The following is a 17,169-nucleotide window of genomic DNA, read 5'->3' on the forward strand; positions in this document are numbered from 1 at the left end:
TTTAAAATGGTATGCCATATAGCTTCTTGAATTGTTAAGAAAGTAGAACGTGTTTTCCATCTGTATCTCTAGTGTTTACATAAGCATAGCCCGCCTTAGTAAAATATACTTGTAATTTTCTATAGTTTACGCCGGTATAAAAGTAGAAAGAGTCTTGTTCTTCGCTATAGTAGTAAAACTCAAACGTATGCTCGCCATAGTCTGTAATTTCAATTGTTTCATCTTCTAGTTCGTCGACAAATTCGAATACTATATCTCCAATTTTGCTTTTGTTCTTATTGTTTTCAGAACAAGTGACCCAACGTAAGTTTTCAAGTCTATTGTCGTTTCTTATACGGTTTATATGGTCTACAAAAGGTAAATTGTTAGAGTTCGGTATAAAATGAGTTGCAATGACAACATGTTTTAAATAGTTTTTCCCACCCATCTTCATCATAGCATATCCGTCATTTCGCTCCCATTCGCTTAAAACTCTTTTTGTCTCTTTGTTTCTGACTTCAAATGACTCACAACAGTGAATTTCATATTTCTCATCTAACAAACAAGTTTCCCAACGGTCGTCTCCAACAAACTCAGCGTACATTTCAAATAAAATAAAAAAATATTTTTTTTAAAAAATGTTTTTACTTCATGCAATGTTTTATTTCATGCAATGTTTTATTTCTGTGCCGTCTTCAAGTATTCCCCAATATTTCCTTTTCGATATTACATGAACTTCGGAAAATACCTTATCTAGCTTAAAACAGCCCATCTTTTCACCGACCATTCCCATTTCAATGAGTTTGTTGTATCCTTCTTCGTTCGTCATGAGTGCGTCAATGTTCTCGTAGTAAACCACAACTTTGGATTTGACTTCGGAGAAGAATTTGTTGTAGTTGTCAAGGACTGCTTTTGCGAACTGAGGGTATGACCAATGTTCGACAATAGGTTTTAATGTGGTTACTAAGCCATTTTGACCTTCGGTGAACTCGTACTTCAAAACAAAAGGAGAAAACCTTTCAACAAAGTTGTCGACCTTCTCATAGTGTTTACTCTTCATCTTTTGAGGTTTTTTAATGGAATATCCCCATGTCGAATTCATAAGTAATTTCAGTGTCATTGCAAGTTTGGGGTTTGAAGCTTTCCTAATATCATAGAGTTGTTGTATGACTTTTCCAACTGTATAGTTCCTTCCCGGGAACTCACCATCTTCGTTTGGAATTCCAGTCGGAATATATTGGACAAACCTCATGTACGCAGCGTTAAGGTCGACATAGTATATTTTTTCGTTGAGTCGAACTGTCGCAACCAATGGGTCCAGTTCGTGGAAATTCAAGTGAGTCTCTTATCTTCTGAGAAACTTCTCGCCTGTTATCTCATAAACATCGTCGAAGCAACCTGTTTCATATAAAACCTTCTGACCTAACTCAGATGCTCTCCAATACAATTACGTCATTGGATGTCTCAATGGAAGTTTGTTTATAGCATCTTGAAGTTCTTGCAACCTCATTGGAAGTTCTTCTGGTTCAGGGTTGGTATCCGAACAATCCAACTCCTTTTGGAACTGTGTACTTCTTTTGTGCTATAACTTTGTCTGGAACAACTTTTGGTCTTGTAACAATGAAAAGTTTGTTTCGTCTTTTGGTACAAAAGTTTCTGTCAGCTTGTCATCTGGAATTGGTTCCAACAAACCTTTCCGAAAAGAATGTTAACAGCTCTGACAATGTTGCACTTGCCTTTTCCGAACAATGGTTTGTAAGACTTTCGTTCAACATGAAGTGGTTGTGGACAATACAATCTTCAACCATGGTAAGTCTTTGTCAACAACATAGTCGTCATGTGAAGAACCTTTCTCAGTCGGAATGTTGACTCGGATATTCACATTTGCCAACGGTGCAACTTTTGCAATTGACCTCTGAGAATGTACCTTGTCTTCACACATGACTCAAGATACTTCATCTTCTCATCTGTAACAAGACCAGAGTTCCTGAGACATGTAAGAATACAAGGTTCATTGACAATTGTTTCGATTGAATTGTAAATTCCATACCTTGTCAAGTCAATGTCAGACTTATTTCTGAACGGGAAGTATCCAGCATGTTGTCGGACTGCTTGAGGGTTATGTTGGTACCATTCGAACTTGACACTTGCAATTCCTTCAATTGTATTCAATATGTCTGAGTCGGAGTCAAACATTTGTTCTCTCTTTGAAGTTTTGAAAGCGTCAAGAAGTTGTGCGGCTGTTTGACATTGCCATTGCATAGTATATATGACCGTCTAAATCTGTTACGGTTAGTCTGAGATTGTGTCCTTTCTTATTTCCGTCTTGTATGGCAGCAAGTACACCCATGAAGCCTTCTTTGTTCTTTCCTTCGTCAAAGTTTACTGTAAAGGTTCGACCAGATGAAAATTTTACTTCTAACTTCACGATACTTTCATATGCATATCTTGTTCTTTCCATGGGAGCATGTGCGTCTTCACCTTTTCCTTTTTTCCTTCTCAAAGGATGCAATTGTTCGTCATGTTTCCAGTAGAATCTGGCAAAGCCGTCGTGTCCTTCAACTTGAGGCTCAGTAACATCAAAGGCATATCCATAAGACGTTCTTCTTCTAACCTCTCTAGTCTGTTTTGGATAATTGGCGCGTGCTGTTTCCAAGTCCATTCATAGCGAAGACCAGACAGTTTGTCATAGACTTTTATGGGTCTTCCCTTCCTATATTAAACTTCTTTGAAACTCTCCAACCATATCTTTCTAACTCTGCTTTTATTCTAGCAGACTTTTCTATCCATTCTATATGGGGCATTTTTATAAAATAAAAAAATACTGTTTTTCCTTTACTTTACATAACCGCCTGCTGCATAAGTCTTTGACGCCAACCCATACCAGCTAATGAAGGTTGACTTGGTTTAGTTTGGAAACTAACCTTTGGTTTTGGTTTATCTTCAGTTTTTGGCTCACCTTCTTCTATCTGTTTTTCGTCACTTTTTGGTTCATCTGTACTTACTTCACTTGCAGGTATGGTTGTGTCGTTAGTATCTTCATAAATATCATATGCCATCTGTTTTTGTTTTCCTTTCAACTTTTTGTGTTTGTTGTAAAGTTTAGAATATTTCGACTCTAAGTCAATGAGATGTTCTATAATGAACTGTTGGTCAGTGAAGTAAACTTTTCCATCTGTTGTCTCGAAAGCTCCTTCAGACTTCAATATTTTATTTGTGAGAGTCTGTTTCTTTTTTGAGATACTTGCCGTTCCATTTTATGAAAAGTGACTTTGTAGTTAGGGTTTGTATTTCCAGACCTGACACCTTCTATTATTGAATTTTTCTCTTCATCTGTAAGTTCTTTGACAGGTTTTGACAATGGTTCTGAACTTTTTGTTTGTGGTGTCAAATCTACTGTTTCAACTTCTTCGGTCATTTCATCTCAGTAAAAAATTTTAGTTTGGTTTGTTTTCAACTGGTTGTTTAGGTTTTTTAAGTCGGTCTAAAACTTCCTGAGGTATAGGAAGAACTTGACAAACACGTGGTGTGTAACTGCTGGAAGCCGACAAATCCATCTTGAGCCCATTTGTCTCAATGCTGTATTGTTCATTTCATCTCAGTAAAAAATTTTACATTCCCCACGTTTGAGGCGGTTGAGGTTGGTTGTTGTTTACCCACTGTTGTGCATGGTTATATCCTCTGTTAAAGAATCTTTCACCTTGGTCCATATAGTGCCTGCTTGGTTATAGTAGTCATTTGCTTTGTTATAGTAGTTTCCTGCTTGTCTTCCTACATTGTCCATCCATCCTTGAACTTTTCCTCTTGTTTCAGGATTTGGAATAAGATTTGCTGCATCTCGTGCTACATCCCAACCTTTCTGTACAGTTTGTATAATAGGTTGTGCTTTCTCTTTCAGTATACCTAATGTACTCAAAATCTTCCTTCCAATTCCAAATGCACCTCTGGCTATTGTTCCCACTGCCGGCAAAAATCTAGATGCGACTCCTGCTAATGCGCCAAATAAACCCATTTCTTATGGGTTAAAAATGACGAATTCAAACAAGGACCCCTATGTTTCTAAAGCGACAAAGAAAGCACTCATGGTAAAAATCTTTAGTTCAACACCAAATGCTTGGTTTATGGATATCTTGGAAAACATTCCGAGGTATAGAGAAGATGGACCACCATACTGGCTAATATTTGTTGGTCAAAACACAAGATACTGTGAAGCCATACCATTACAGTCCAAAAATATTTTAGATGTGAAAACTGCTTTGACAATATTCGTTGACAAATACCATCCAACAAAACTGACATCTGACTATGAAAGTTCTTTCAAATCAGACGATATTAAAAACTATCTGCGTTCAAAAAATGTAAACCAATATTTCATTGTCGACAAAACCATTCTGCTCTTGGTGTCATTGACAGTTGTATAAAAATCTTAAGAGACTTAAACCAACCACAGGTGGGTGAGCGTAGATGAAATGTCATATGACGACAAATATAGACACTTCTCCATGGCAAAGATGAGACAAGTTTTAAATATTTACAATAGCCGTAAACAAAAAGGTTTGGGAAACCACTCCCCGAAGAAATGAAAACAACCCCGACTTAGAGAAAGACTATATATTTAACAATTTAGTCAAAAGAGATAGACAAGAAAGAATGCCGGGCTTCAAACTTCAGAAAGGTGACAAAGTAAAAATAGAAATACCTAACGCGACCCATATGAAAATACTATTGACTATGAACAACAACAAGAACCCGACAGGTACTCACATTCGTGTTCGTAAAAATAGAAGAAAGTATACAAGAGAATATTATGAAGTTTTAGGCAAACATGGCAAAATGTACAGACTGCAAGCAGAAGATAAAACTACTATTGTCAGACCTCGTTTCAAACTTGTCAAAGTTCAAGGTGGTATACTTTCAAAGACAGTTCCTAACAAATATAAGACAACTCCTGACGAATATGCTAAAGAAGTTGAAAATGACGACTAAGCATTTCTATACCATGCGTAAACTGTCATGTAAGGTGGCATGTAGTCTTTACTTTGTCCCGTTGTTTTGGCGTATACCTGAAACGCGATGTGTATGGTCTCCTTCTCTCCAAGTGTCATCCCAGGAACCATTTATAGCAAACTGAACGTCGTCTTTAACATCATATCCTTTACCTTTTGTCATTGTTGACCAACCCCAATATTTATGCCTATGCAAACCTGCTTCAGATGTACTTAAATTTATGTAGTGACTGTGTGCAGGTAAATTTGCACCTGAAATCGTTTTACTTCCACCTGTTTCCTTTGAAGAGTTTGCACAATACAAAAACCTGTCGACTATTTGAGTCCAAGTTCCAAAACCAAGTACTACTTCTGGTCTGGTAGAGTTCATTGACGTATAAATAGAACCTATAGGATATAGTGTTTGAAGTATTTCAATCTTTAATGTTTGAAGCTCTGTTTTGTCAGCTTTTTTATCATATAAATCTTGAGCAGTGAATTTAACTTTTTTTCAATCCTCCATGACATAGACATTTCTACATCTAATGTCTTTATCCGATGTTAAACCTTCTGGAAAGTTAGGAGGTTTAAAATATAATCCACCCCCACCAGTTTTCTCAATCGTTCCTAAAATACTTTCTATACAACAGTTGAGAAGAAGTTATGTGTATGTCCAACGTCACTTTTCCTGTTTAAGGTTTCTTGTAAGTTTGTAATATTTGCAATGGTATGTGTATGTCCAACGTCACTTTTCCTGTTTAAGGTTTCTTGTAAGTTTGTAATATTTGCAATGGTATGTGTATGTCCAACGTCACTTTTCCTGTTTAAGGTTTCTTGTAAGTTTGTAATATTTGCAATGGTATGTGTATGTCCAACGTCACTTTTCCTGTTTAAGGTTTCTTGTAAGTTTGTAATATTTGCAATGGTATGTGTATGTCCAACGTCACTTTTCCTGTTTAAGGTTTCTTGTAAGTTTGTAATATTTGCAATGGTATGCGTATGAGTCTTTTTAGAATATTCGTTTTCAGCTCTTGTCACTTCACTTGACATTTTATTGTCAACATATGTTTTGTCTGCTAGTTCAGGATGAGTATGTTCTTTTGTTGCATATGTTTGCATCTGCTCTGTCATGTTCTTCTTGAACTTTTTCAATGACATACTCTTTGTCAGCTTTGTTGTCAAATCTGCTTTCAAAAGAAGTTCATCTATAGGTTTCTCGTTTAAAGTTCCTTTTGTTGGATTTATACAGACAGTATGGTTCCTATTGTCTTGAAATAGAAACTCATCTGTCATTGGGTTCATTGTCAGTTTTAAGTTTCCTTCTTTCAATGACTCAGATATCTTAGAATAGTTTGAAAAGTTTGTTGTGTTCTTATTTAGAGCTTGTATAATGAGTTGTCGGTTGTGTTGTATTTCTCTCATAGACGCTGTTTCATTTGACATTTTTATTCTAGATAAAAAATGCTTTCAATAGAAAAAGAAAATTCAAGAGTTGCTACAACTAAACCATTAGATGAACTTTTACTAATGTCGGTCAAAAGTTTGAGACAGAGACCGTAAAGCATGAAGGCTATCGTTTTGACTACCCATTGAGATGGTTAAGAGACCCATCTGTCACAAAAGCTGTTGGCTTCGTAGAATGAAGTTCATTTCAGAAGCCATACATGGTTTCCCATTTACGGTCGGTTTTGAAGTTCGATACTATAACAAAGAAAACGTGCGTATGAGAAATTTGTACAGGGAAAACTTTTACAAGTTAGTTTGCTTGTAAACTTAGAAACAACTCTTCAAGCTTTTCAAGAAAAATAAACAATATCTATCTCGAATATGCAAAACAGTACAACATTGACGAAGGAGAGTACCATCTCGATATTTTATATGACAGGAAAAATGCAACTGTTAAAATCAATAGAATAGAAGACCTTGGAGAAGACGTTTATATTTCTACAAAATATAACAACTTGGCATGGTATAGATTTTTGAGGATGTTAAATCAGCCTGCAGAATATCCAGTACACCCGAACTTTTATGAAGTCGAAAACCCTAATGGAACATATGAAAATGTTTTCGACCAAGATGCTATTATAGTTCATGCATTCATTTTCTGGTGCACAAAACTCTTTTTTATGCTTGGCAAATGACTTTTACGAAAAACCTACAAAGCTATATGAACCGCCGAGTGGAAGTATTTCAGACTTTCAAGTATGGTTTACTACAGATGGAAGAAAGAGAATAATTCCATTATACCACGCGTTTTACTTAGAACTTAGTTTCATATACAACTACTATCGAACGGTAAAAATGATTTTTTAATACTGTTGAGGTGTTGGATTTGGTTGCCAACTAGACTGTGGTGCAGGTTCAGGCTGTTGTATAACAGGAGCTTGTTCTTCTGGTTCAGGGTCTTTAGGTATAATACCAACGAACTGACCTACTCTTTTACCAATATTTTTGACTCCGTTCCAAATTCCTCTTCCTACGGTTTTTATTCCATTCCATATACCTCTTCCAACATTTCGAAAGAAGTTTCCAATACTACTGAAGAAACCCATTTTACTATATGTAAAAATCTAATGTCCGCCTAGTCTCTTGCGTTTCCTGTTGAGTTCCATAGCATTCTTTAACTGGAGCTCATACATTCTATTTCTCCTCTGGTAGAAAACATATTCTGGGTCAACTCCTGTGTTCGCGTCATCTGCATAGAGTTGTTTATATCCCACTTCAGGGTTTGTATAAAACTCTTTCCATCTCATATTTGCATACCATGGTGGCAAACCTAACGCAGCGTCATTTGACATGGCAGTTTGCATTTGTACATCTGTTGGCACTTGACCATAGTTTGCCATTGCAGTTTGTATTCTAACTTCATTTGGAATATTCTCTGGGTTTGGTTGTCCGGGTTGCTGTGCATTTGCTAAGTTCTGTGCGTCCATTTAATATTAGATAAAAATATCTCTTACGAGTACATATGCTGAACATTTGCTGGCATTGGTTCATCTTCATATTCTCTATATCTTTCTGCCACGTCAAATAAGTAAATGACACAATGGAAAAAACCTAAAACAAGTAGTCCTATTTCAAACCACATTTACTTACCAATAAAATTTCTTTGTTGTGACACTTTTTCCGGTTTATAGGACCTCTCTCATATTCTATCCTATCATATCTATACTCATAGTCATGTACGTCCTCTAACCATCTCATAACGGTTTCCAAACCACTTTTATCGGATGTAAAGTAAAAGCATGGATGGTTATGTAAAACGTCTAAAGTTTCTAAAGAGTCTCTCAAAGTCCAGTCTACTTGGTATTGAAAATCGTATGTGTTATAGAACGGTGGGTCTACTATAAAGAAAACATTTTCCTTGTCTTTATATTTTTCATACAACTCTGTCCAACGACATCTCACAAACTCTATACCCTCAGTATATTTTTCTATGTTCTCTTTGAAAACCTTTGTATAGTTAAGATATAAAACGTTTGACATAAGTGTTTCAATGTCATGAACTCTTATAGAACCACTATATAAAAGTCTAGAAGATATACTATCCCAGTCAATATATTCTGCTTTTTTCAAAACCTCTCTTACAATATTTTTCTTATCTAATGGTATACTTTCCATCTTACCTATAGGTATCTTTTCTTTCAACTCACTCAATATTTTGTTTGTGTCTGGTATATGTTTGAGACGGTTCATATAGTTGTCGAAGTCATTGCATATAATCTTTGAGTCTGGGAATATTGTATGGCACAAATGGGATATATAGAAACTTCCACCGAACAAATCTACAAATGTTAGACCATTCGGTAGTTTCTTAAGTTCTCTCAATAGAATATCTTTACATCTACTCTTATTTCCAAAGAAGGGTAACGGTGGTTTTGTAAAATTCATTTTATATACAATAATAAAAATGTTTTTACCTGAAAAGTGACAGAAAAGGCTTCTCAAAGTATATTTCTTTGGAACGCCCGTAACTTTTCTGTAGCGACGATAGACCCTTACTTGTCCGGACATAGTTATACTATTTTGAGTCCTCTACCGAAAAGTCAACGACAACGACTTTCAAAAATTTTTAGGGCTAGAAGGCACGAAGTGCCTGGGAAGCCCCCTTCACCCAAAAAAACCTCATTTTATACTTCATTGTATACTAAACATCTTCAGGGGCTAGAGGGCACGAAGTGCCTGGAGGCCCCACTACCTTTTTTTTTTTTTTTTTTTTTTTTAGTAAATAATTAGAATAATAATAAAAAATATTTTTTAAAAATATCAAACCAAAAATATAATGTTACAAAATGAATAACAACTACCAACTTAATTTGCAAGAGCAGGAGTAGCTGCTGATTCCTCTACTTTTTCATCACTTTTTGCATTCTCTTCTTGTTGATTTTCAGCATTTTCACCAGTTTTTGCATTCTCTCCTTGTTGATTTTCAGCATCTTCACCAGTTTTTGTACTCTTTTCATTCTCCATTTTTTCTATCTTAGGAAGTATATATTTCTGATAATAATCCCTGGAATAAATTTTTTCTGCTAATTGTTTAGCGTCGTCATATTTAGAATTATGAAGATAACTTTCGATCTTTTTGAGTCTATACTGGTCAAGGATGTTTTTAATACTTCCAGTGAAATGATCTTCATTTAAAAATGAAGTTTTCCTTTTAATTGATCTATATTCACTTGATTCCATAAAATCAGTAATTTTTTTAAGAAGGTCTTGATATTTTTTAATAGTTTCTTCTTCATGCAGATAATTTCTTTTATTAGAGATATTTTCTTCATAATCGATGCCATTAGATTTGAGAATATAATTGCGAATTAATGGTAACATTTTATCTAATTTTTCTAAATAACCGTCGTTTTGAATTTCATTATATTTGTCCTCAAGTTCTTTGAAATCATTATTTATGTAATCCTCAACCATAGCAAGGTCATTTAGAGAATTGTCTTCAATGAGCTGCTCTTGGTATTTATGTTCAAGCTCTTTATATTTATCGCGGATTTGGTCAAGATTTTCTTCGTTTGATATGATTTTGAGTGAGACTTTTTTCTGTTTGATGACATTATTGGCATCATCATCTTCTGGGAAGCTTTGCTTAGTTGGATTGATATTTTCTGGTATTGCTAAATCAATTTTTTCTGTTAAAAATGTTTGAGCGCCAATTGAGTATGAAAAGTTTGGCTTGAATAGTTCATACTGTGGTGTAAATATGTTTTTGGCAATTTGAGAGAACGAGTTGCTACCAATCCATTCTAATTCAATTTTGTCTTTGTCATAATTGTTAAGATCTTCAATGTATTCTTTAACAAAATCTTTAATAAATGTGCTGAGCTGATCGACATACTTTTGGCATTTATTAATGAAGTCATTGGATTCAAGGATGCAGTCGAATGGAGCATCTGTTATAGCGATAGCCTCAAATTTGACTTGCAAATTTGGAATTATGCTTTGTTTGCATTTATCTGCAGCTTCGTAAATAATTGACTGCAATCTTTTATCGTCAGGAATCTTTCCTTTGTATTCTTTAACTTTTTCATCATCTTTTTCGAAGATCTTACTTAATGCATAGTTCGCAAGTGTGGTTGTGAGCTTATCTCCACCAATATTGCATGATCCATACTTAGCAAGAGAAATCTGATTGTCTTTCTTTTCAAAAACGTATCCTTCTGTGACACTTGCTCCGAAATCAAAAATAACATATTTTTCGTGTTTATCATTAGGTAAGTATGCATGTGCATACCCGGATAATGCTTGGTATGCTTCTACAAATTTGAGGCTTTTGATTTCAGCAAATTCTGCACTTTGTTTGACGGTGTTTTCAAAATCATTTGTCCACCAATTATGTTTGATAAGAACAAGTTCTGTTGCCTTGGTTGATGTCATAATAAACTTTAAGAAATGAGCAAATATTAATCTTGGATCATATTCGTTATTTTGCGAGACTTTGTATTTTTCGAGAGTTGCTAAGTGCGATATGATATCTCTAAATGTGGTATCTTCGTAAGGAGAGGTAACTCTAACGGCCATATTTCCACATTCAATTACGTCACTATGAATGCAAACAATGGTTCTTTCAGAGATTTCTTTCTGATCGCAATATATCTTTGTTGTGTGGTTGCCAATATCAACATAAGCAATTGACATATTAAGTATTTTGAAATTAACGTATTTTTATTTCCTTAGAAAAATTTACTTTTCCATTAGATCGCAAAATAAAACTATCAAATTAACATGATATTTGAAGTTGCGAAATCAAAAAATTTCAGTTAACTGAATCAAACTCATTATAGTAAACTGATGGAGATTTTTTCGGGATATATTGATGTCTTCAATGCTTTGTACAGGCTGAAAACAAATGGAGAAGAAAAATTAAACGAAATTTACAAAAATATCACAATCCTGATTGACTCTTATCAATTTCCGCCTGATAAACTTACCACTGTGATATTTGAAATTTCAATTTATAACAACCGCTACATGAAGTCATATTTAGCAATTGCAAAACATATTGTTGACGAATACCATCTAAAGCAAGTCAGAGAAATCAAAAGTGTTTTTAATTACCTTTTCTATAAAGAATACAATATAGTTTTGGGTAGAGACGATGAACTTTCTTTTAAAGAATATAATAATGTTCATTTATCATCTGATATTCACGACAAAAATACAATTCACAGATATATTATGGATGATGACAAAATGGCGTTTATAAGCTCTACAGAAAGTGATGAATTTGACAGTAATCTACAACTATATAGCGAATTATATCCAAATGGCCAAAATTCCTTACTTGAGTTATGCTGTTATTATGGAGCTGTTGATTGTTTTAAGTTCTTAAGAACAAAATTTCAATCAAGAATAACTTCAAATTGTCTTAAATATTCGTTTTTGGGTGGAAATCAAGATATTATGCATGAATGCATGAAAGCCAAAAAACCAGATTACTGGTGTATGGAATATGCGATTATATCACACAATATTGATTTTGTCACTTTTTTGATGAATGAATACAACATTGAAATTAATTTAATTACGTGCGCGGACTACCATAATCTTCAAGCATTTTTAGTTTATTTAGATCAAACAAATGACATCAATACTTGTTTCGCCTATTCTCCATATTTCAAACTTTCATCACTTTTAGAATATTTTATTTCAAATGGAGCAAATATCAATGCTAAAACTAAATATGATTTTACCGCTCTTCATGTAGCTGCAATGAATAATTTCAAAGAAACAGCAGAGTTTCTTATTTCGAAAGGTGCAGATATCAATGCTAAAGCTCAAAACGGAGAGACTCCTCTTCATACAGCATTCAGAAGTAATTCCAAAGAAACTGCAGAAATCCTTATTTCAAGAGGTGCAGATATCAATGCTAAAGACGAAGAAGGATGGACCCCTCTACATTATGCACTCTCGCAATTTCAAAGAAATGGCAGGAACCCTTATTTCAATGGGTGCAGATATCACGGCTAAAACTAAAAATGGGTTGTCTCCACTTCATATTGCAACCCAACGTAATAACAAAGAATTAACAGAATTCTTTATTGCAAACGGCGCTGAAATCAATGCTAAAGACGAAGTAGGATGGACCCCTCTTCATAATGCAGTCTATTTTAATTTCAACGAAATTGCAGAAATCCTTATTTCAAACGGTGCAGATGTCAATGCTAAAGATAAAGATGGAATGACTCCACTTGATATAGCAGTCAAGTTCAATAACAAAAAATTAATAGAAATCCTTAATTCAAACAAGTTAAATTAAAGAATTTCCATTTTATATTTTTGTATTATCTTAGATGAATAAAAGTGACAGTTTAATTAAATTATGTATCAGCTGTTGATTATTTAAATAATTATAGTATGAGGTTTAAATAAAAAAAGATATTAAGTTTGATAATGAAAGAAACAAAACACATAAATATATTTATTCGAACAAAGCAAAAGAAACGCGCTCGCACATCGTGAAGTAATCATTAATTTCCTTATAAGTTTTATCATCAGAATCCAATCTGAATGGAATCTGGTGAACAACGTTAAGCATCGTTGTATCTGTTATATTTAAGAACACTCTGTAGTGCCAGGAGAACGAAGCAAAGTTAATTGTCAACAAATCATTTCTAATTTTCGGAATAACTCTTTCCAATTTCTCCAAAAGCTGGGCAGGGCTTTTGTCTAATATTTTCGGTATAGTAACAGCGAATCTCTCTATAAACGACATATAGTATTCATACAAAGCTGTCGATAAACCTTTAAATTTATCCATTGAAGGTTTCATGTTATCTAATCTAAAGAGTTCTATCAAAGGCCTCTTTCTTTCTGCACAAATAGATATCAGTCCAAGCATATCTACACCACTTGTATGGTTCTGCTGCATCAAGTTATTCCACCATTTCGAATGATCTTGAACTGAATCCATCAAACACATGAATTTATTAAAAACATCATAAGTTATCAAAGAAGAGTCAGAAGAATGACCACACAATTGAAGGATAGAAACAGTTGACTGGTAAATGTGTTGGTGCTTATCCAAGAAGAATGTTGCACTCTGTGTCATGAAATCAAACAATTTCCACATCGGTTGTTCAGGCATAACTTTTTGTCTGATAAAAGTTGAAGCCAAACCAGGAGATAAACAACGACTTAAAACAGTAAAAGCAGTTCTCATGTGGATACAAATGTTTGTGTGTTCTTCAGCCAGATTATAGTCCTGTATCATCTTCAGGAGATTAGGATATGTCAAGTTAACAGTGAAAGAATACAACAAAGAAATAAAACAAATCTGTGGATATGTAAAGAAATTTTCCATCATATTTGAGAAGAATTTCATGAATGGTTCAACATTTCTTGTTGTAAATAACAACAAAGAAACATCAGCACAAATCTGATTGACAATGTGAGGAAGCCGGAATTGTCTTGAAAGCCATTCAACAAATATTGCTTCTCCATATTGTAATTGCATTGCTTCAACAGATCTGACAAAAGTATCTGTTAAAAAGTTATGAATTAATTGGAAAGCCCAAACTAAAGGTCTATCTTGTCTCTTAACTCCTTCAAGTTTTCCTATGTTTAGTCTATCCAATTCTCTTGTTTCTGGGCTCTTGAACGGCTGTCCAAATACAGGAACTAATGTTGGGAACAAATCAGGGATTTTATCTAATTCTTCTTTAGTTATATCATAACCATTTACTCGGTTAAAATCAACTTTCCAAATATCCAAAATTGTTTCGTTTTGTATGTTTTCAACAATCATTTCTGTTGCAGGTCCTTCATGTTTTTCTTCTTCTTCTTGTTTCTCTTCTTTTTCTTCTGGTAACATAATGATATTAACTGGATCAGTTTGAACTTCAATTTCTGATGTTTCTATTTTATCAGTTTGTGTCTCTTTGTCTTTGTTCGATGCACGGCGAACCATTGATGGCTGTTCAGATATAAACGGATTGGTGGAATTGCCACCAGAACTTAACTGCAAAAGTGACACATTTGACGGAATTCTGCCACGTAAAGGGGCAAAACCGCCAATTGACACACTTGGAGCGATATTTGCCGCTTGTTGAACGATTTGGCCAACAGAATCCGTTGCGACATTTTGCGGTTTCTTTTTCTTCTTTGATTTTGGAGGTGGCGGCAAATCACTTGTGTCTACGCATTTGTCGTCTTTAGGAACGTTCTGGAGATTGTAGACTGATCTGTTCAAGGCTTGGTTCTGCTGTTCTAGCTCTTTAATTCGGACTTCCGCTTTTCTGAGGTCCCAAACAACTCCGGAATTTCCATCTTCTACGGCTTTGATTTGTTGTGAGAATTTCTCAATGACTTCGAGCTGCTGCTTGGATTCTTCAACGGATTTGTGGTACATACGCTCGAAACTTTCGGCTTTGGAAGCATTTTCTTTCGCTTGGATTTGAGATCCTTGCAATGAAACGGTTAACATGGTAATTTTATCATCTCTGACTTGTATTTCGACATCTTTATCGTTGGACATTTTGATTAGATCTTCATTTTGCTTTTGTAATGTTTCAATTTTAGTTTTTATTGAATCTATGTCTATTGTAAGATTTTCTGACTCTGTTTTGCATTTATCGCGATCTTTGGAAAGTTCTTCGAGTTGTACACGCAAATTTGCAATTTCTTGTTCATAGGCAGTAAAATATGAAGGAATATCTTCAATAATCTCTTTGTAAAACGTTTGAAGTCTACGTAAAAGTATTGCTCTTTCACTGCATGTTGTTTTATCTAATAAAATGAGTTGATTCATTGCGATATTGTGGATTTGTAATAATTTATATGTAATTTCGAGTTTTTCTTTATCATTTGCAGGATTGATCGGCATAAACTTTTGTATCTCTTCATCTAATTGACTTGATATCTGTTGAATCTCTTGTCTTAACATTATTTTCCCATCATTTCCAAAAGCTGGTGGTTTTACGAATTGTGTAACAACTTTTGGTTGTCCACCAATCATTGATTCAATTGGAGGAGGTTTGTATGAAAAAGGAACTTGTGGATTTGTTGAATAAATCGGTTCAAGCTGAGTTCTAGAACGAGGTGGTACGGGATCATACTTTGGAAGTGCTTTCGGCTTTTTATTTCTTTGTGATTTTTCTTCTTTTTCTGAAGGTGGTGAGCGAAATGGTGTCGAATCATGCACTTTTTGTACAATATGAGACGGATTAACTAAATGGCTTTCTAGAACTGCATCTGATAATGGCGGAAGCGGGCCTCGAAGCCAAGAAAGGTGCTCCCCTTCCGTCATTTTGAAACAAAATTTATATAAAAACTCGTTTTTTTGGAGAAAATTTGAAAGAAAATATGTTTTATTAAATTAACATTTATTAAATTAATAATAATGATACGTAAAACATATTTTAATAATCAGAAGATCAAAATTCATTACATTTACTTTGAATTCGAAAATTGATCGAGAAATATGATAGAACTTTATCCCTTTGGACATAGAATAAAAGAAAATATAGTAAATAATAGTATATTACATATTACAGTAATACAATCTTGATGCTCAATGAAGAGAAGTTTTACCAAAAAAAGTCCATTAAATCATATTTGGCTTGTATTGGTCTGGTTACAAGTATACGAAGGAGTGCTGTATGCAAATCAGCTTCTATTTTATTATTATTGAATTAATATGTATTTAAAAAAGAATTTAGGAGATGATGTATTTCATCAACAGATTCCAATAATTAAGATTACATTGGATTTGTTCTATGATTTGATAATTGAATAATCATTTTAAGATTTGCATGTAGTTGGTATTAAAACAAATTGAAATCAAAATCTATTTTCTTAATCTTGATATCTAAACTATTCGAAACAACTTTTTATCGTGAATATTCAATAAATTAAAATGTCTGTGAAAAAATACCCTTTAACTCATGTTTAAAGCGTTGATGCCAACTTGAGTATTATATATTTTAGTGACTCTTGTTACTTCTTGGCATTAAACACAAATATTGCGCTATGAAAAAGTTGTTTGTAATTGAATGTATATAAATGCTCACTTTTTTAAATCATATAATCCAATATTTAAATTGGCATTACATGAACATTTAAATAAATGCAAAATTATTCCAAATAATTTTGGAAGAAAAATGTCATTTAAGGCTTCTCTCCGACCAAACAGTCTGTATCGTCTTTCATATCATATTTCTTTACTTCGAGGCGATTTCGCCACTTCGAACATGAAAAATTTCATAAAAATACAACTTGAGTTCTTTTAAATGCTCATATGTAGGGCATTATTACTTCATAGTATGAAGTCCGGAAATGCTGTTTTTGATCAATCTTGAGTTGAATAATCTAAAATTTTATCACAAACATTGTGTTTGGACAGTATTCTATGCAAACAATCAGTATGTTAAACATATTTCCTAGTTTATTTTGTAATCCAGATGTCTATTAATGCTAAATAATTTTGATTAAAAAAATGTGAGCTAAAAAACAAAACATTATCATTAACTATAATGCTACAAACCAATGTTAAACATTTTATTAAATCATAATAGAATAATTTTTTATTTGATAATATTACATAAATGATAAGTGATATCCTTCAAGAAAATATATTTTCCATTGGAAATGCTGAAATGAATCCAAGATATCGAGTTGTCCATCAATAATCTAAATTATGAAGATTATAAAACGAAAATCTCTTGAATGACCATTGAAGTCTATATGACTATGTTATTCAAAA

General features: G+C 33.7%; 5 protein-coding genes and 5 pseudogenes across 10 annotated transcripts, besides 2 other annotated features; 2 read left to right on the plus strand and 8 right to left on the minus strand.

The window, feature by feature from the left end:
* Positions 1 to 5,972: part of a mobile genetic element that runs on past the window's edge.
* On the minus strand, positions 2 to 583 carry TVAGG3_0996110 (annotated as a pseudogene). Its single transcript has one exon. A coding segment is annotated over exon 1 (582 nt).
* Positions 641 to 2,769, minus strand: TVAGG3_0996120 (annotated as a pseudogene). The gene has a single exon. A coding segment is annotated over exon 1 (2,129 nt).
* Positions 2,815 to 3,397, minus strand: TVAGG3_0996130 (annotated as a pseudogene). Its single transcript has one exon. A coding segment is annotated over exon 1 (583 nt).
* TVAGG3_0996140 lies at positions 3,591 to 3,991 on the minus strand (annotated as a pseudogene). Its single transcript has one exon. A coding segment is annotated over exon 1 (401 nt).
* A 453-nt stretch (positions 5,973 to 6,425) lies between the features above and the next one.
* TVAGG3_0996150 lies at positions 6,426 to 7,217 on the plus strand (annotated as a pseudogene). Its single transcript has one exon. A coding segment is annotated over exon 1 (792 nt).
* Positions 7,218 to 7,534: 317 nt separating this feature from the next.
* TVAGG3_0996160 (uncharacterized protein) lies at positions 7,535 to 7,897 on the minus strand (the record flags this gene model as incomplete). Its single annotated transcript, XM_001580041.1, has 1 exon — positions 7,535 to 7,897. One exon carries the CDS (start codon positions 7,895 to 7,897, stop codon positions 7,535 to 7,537), a length of 363 nt encoding a protein of 120 aa, XP_001580091.1.
* A 139-nt stretch (positions 7,898 to 8,036) lies between these two features.
* Positions 8,037 to 8,855, minus strand: TVAGG3_0996170 (phage tail repeat-like family; the record flags this gene model as incomplete). Its single annotated transcript, XM_051254258.1, has 1 exon — positions 8,037 to 8,855. The coding sequence occupies one exon, from the start codon at positions 8,853 to 8,855 to the stop codon at positions 8,037 to 8,039; it is 819 nt and encodes a 272-aa protein (XP_051079832.1).
* A 349-nt stretch (positions 8,856 to 9,204) lies between these two features.
* Positions 9,205 to 11,126, minus strand: TVAGG3_0996180 (uncharacterized protein; the record flags this gene model as incomplete). The annotated part of the gene is made up of 1 exon (XM_001580042.1): positions 9,276 to 11,105. The coding sequence occupies one exon, from the start codon at positions 11,103 to 11,105 to the stop codon at positions 9,276 to 9,278; it is 1,830 nt and encodes a 609-aa protein (XP_001580092.1).
* A 132-nt stretch (positions 11,127 to 11,258) lies between these two features.
* Positions 11,259 to 12,437, plus strand: TVAGG3_0996190 (spectrin binding; the record flags this gene model as incomplete). The annotated part of the gene is made up of 1 exon (XM_001580043.1): positions 11,259 to 12,437. The coding sequence occupies one exon, from the start codon at positions 11,259 to 11,261 to the stop codon at positions 12,435 to 12,437; it is 1,179 nt and encodes a 392-aa protein (XP_001580093.1).
* A 451-nt stretch (positions 12,438 to 12,888) lies between these two features.
* TVAGG3_0996200 (uncharacterized protein) lies at positions 12,889 to 15,714 on the minus strand (the record flags this gene model as incomplete). The annotated part of the gene is made up of 1 exon (XM_001580044.1): positions 12,889 to 15,714. One exon carries the CDS (start codon positions 15,712 to 15,714, stop codon positions 12,889 to 12,891), a length of 2,826 nt encoding a protein of 941 aa, XP_001580094.1.
* Positions 15,715 to 16,575: 861 nt separating this feature from the next.
* Positions 16,576 to 17,169: part of a mobile genetic element that runs on past the window's edge.

This window comes from Trichomonas vaginalis, chromosome I (genome assembly GCF_026262505.1).
Source record: "Trichomonas vaginalis G3 chromosome I, whole genome shotgun sequence".
NCBI classification, from domain to species: Eukaryota; Parabasalia; order Trichomonadida; family Trichomonadidae; genus Trichomonas; species Trichomonas vaginalis.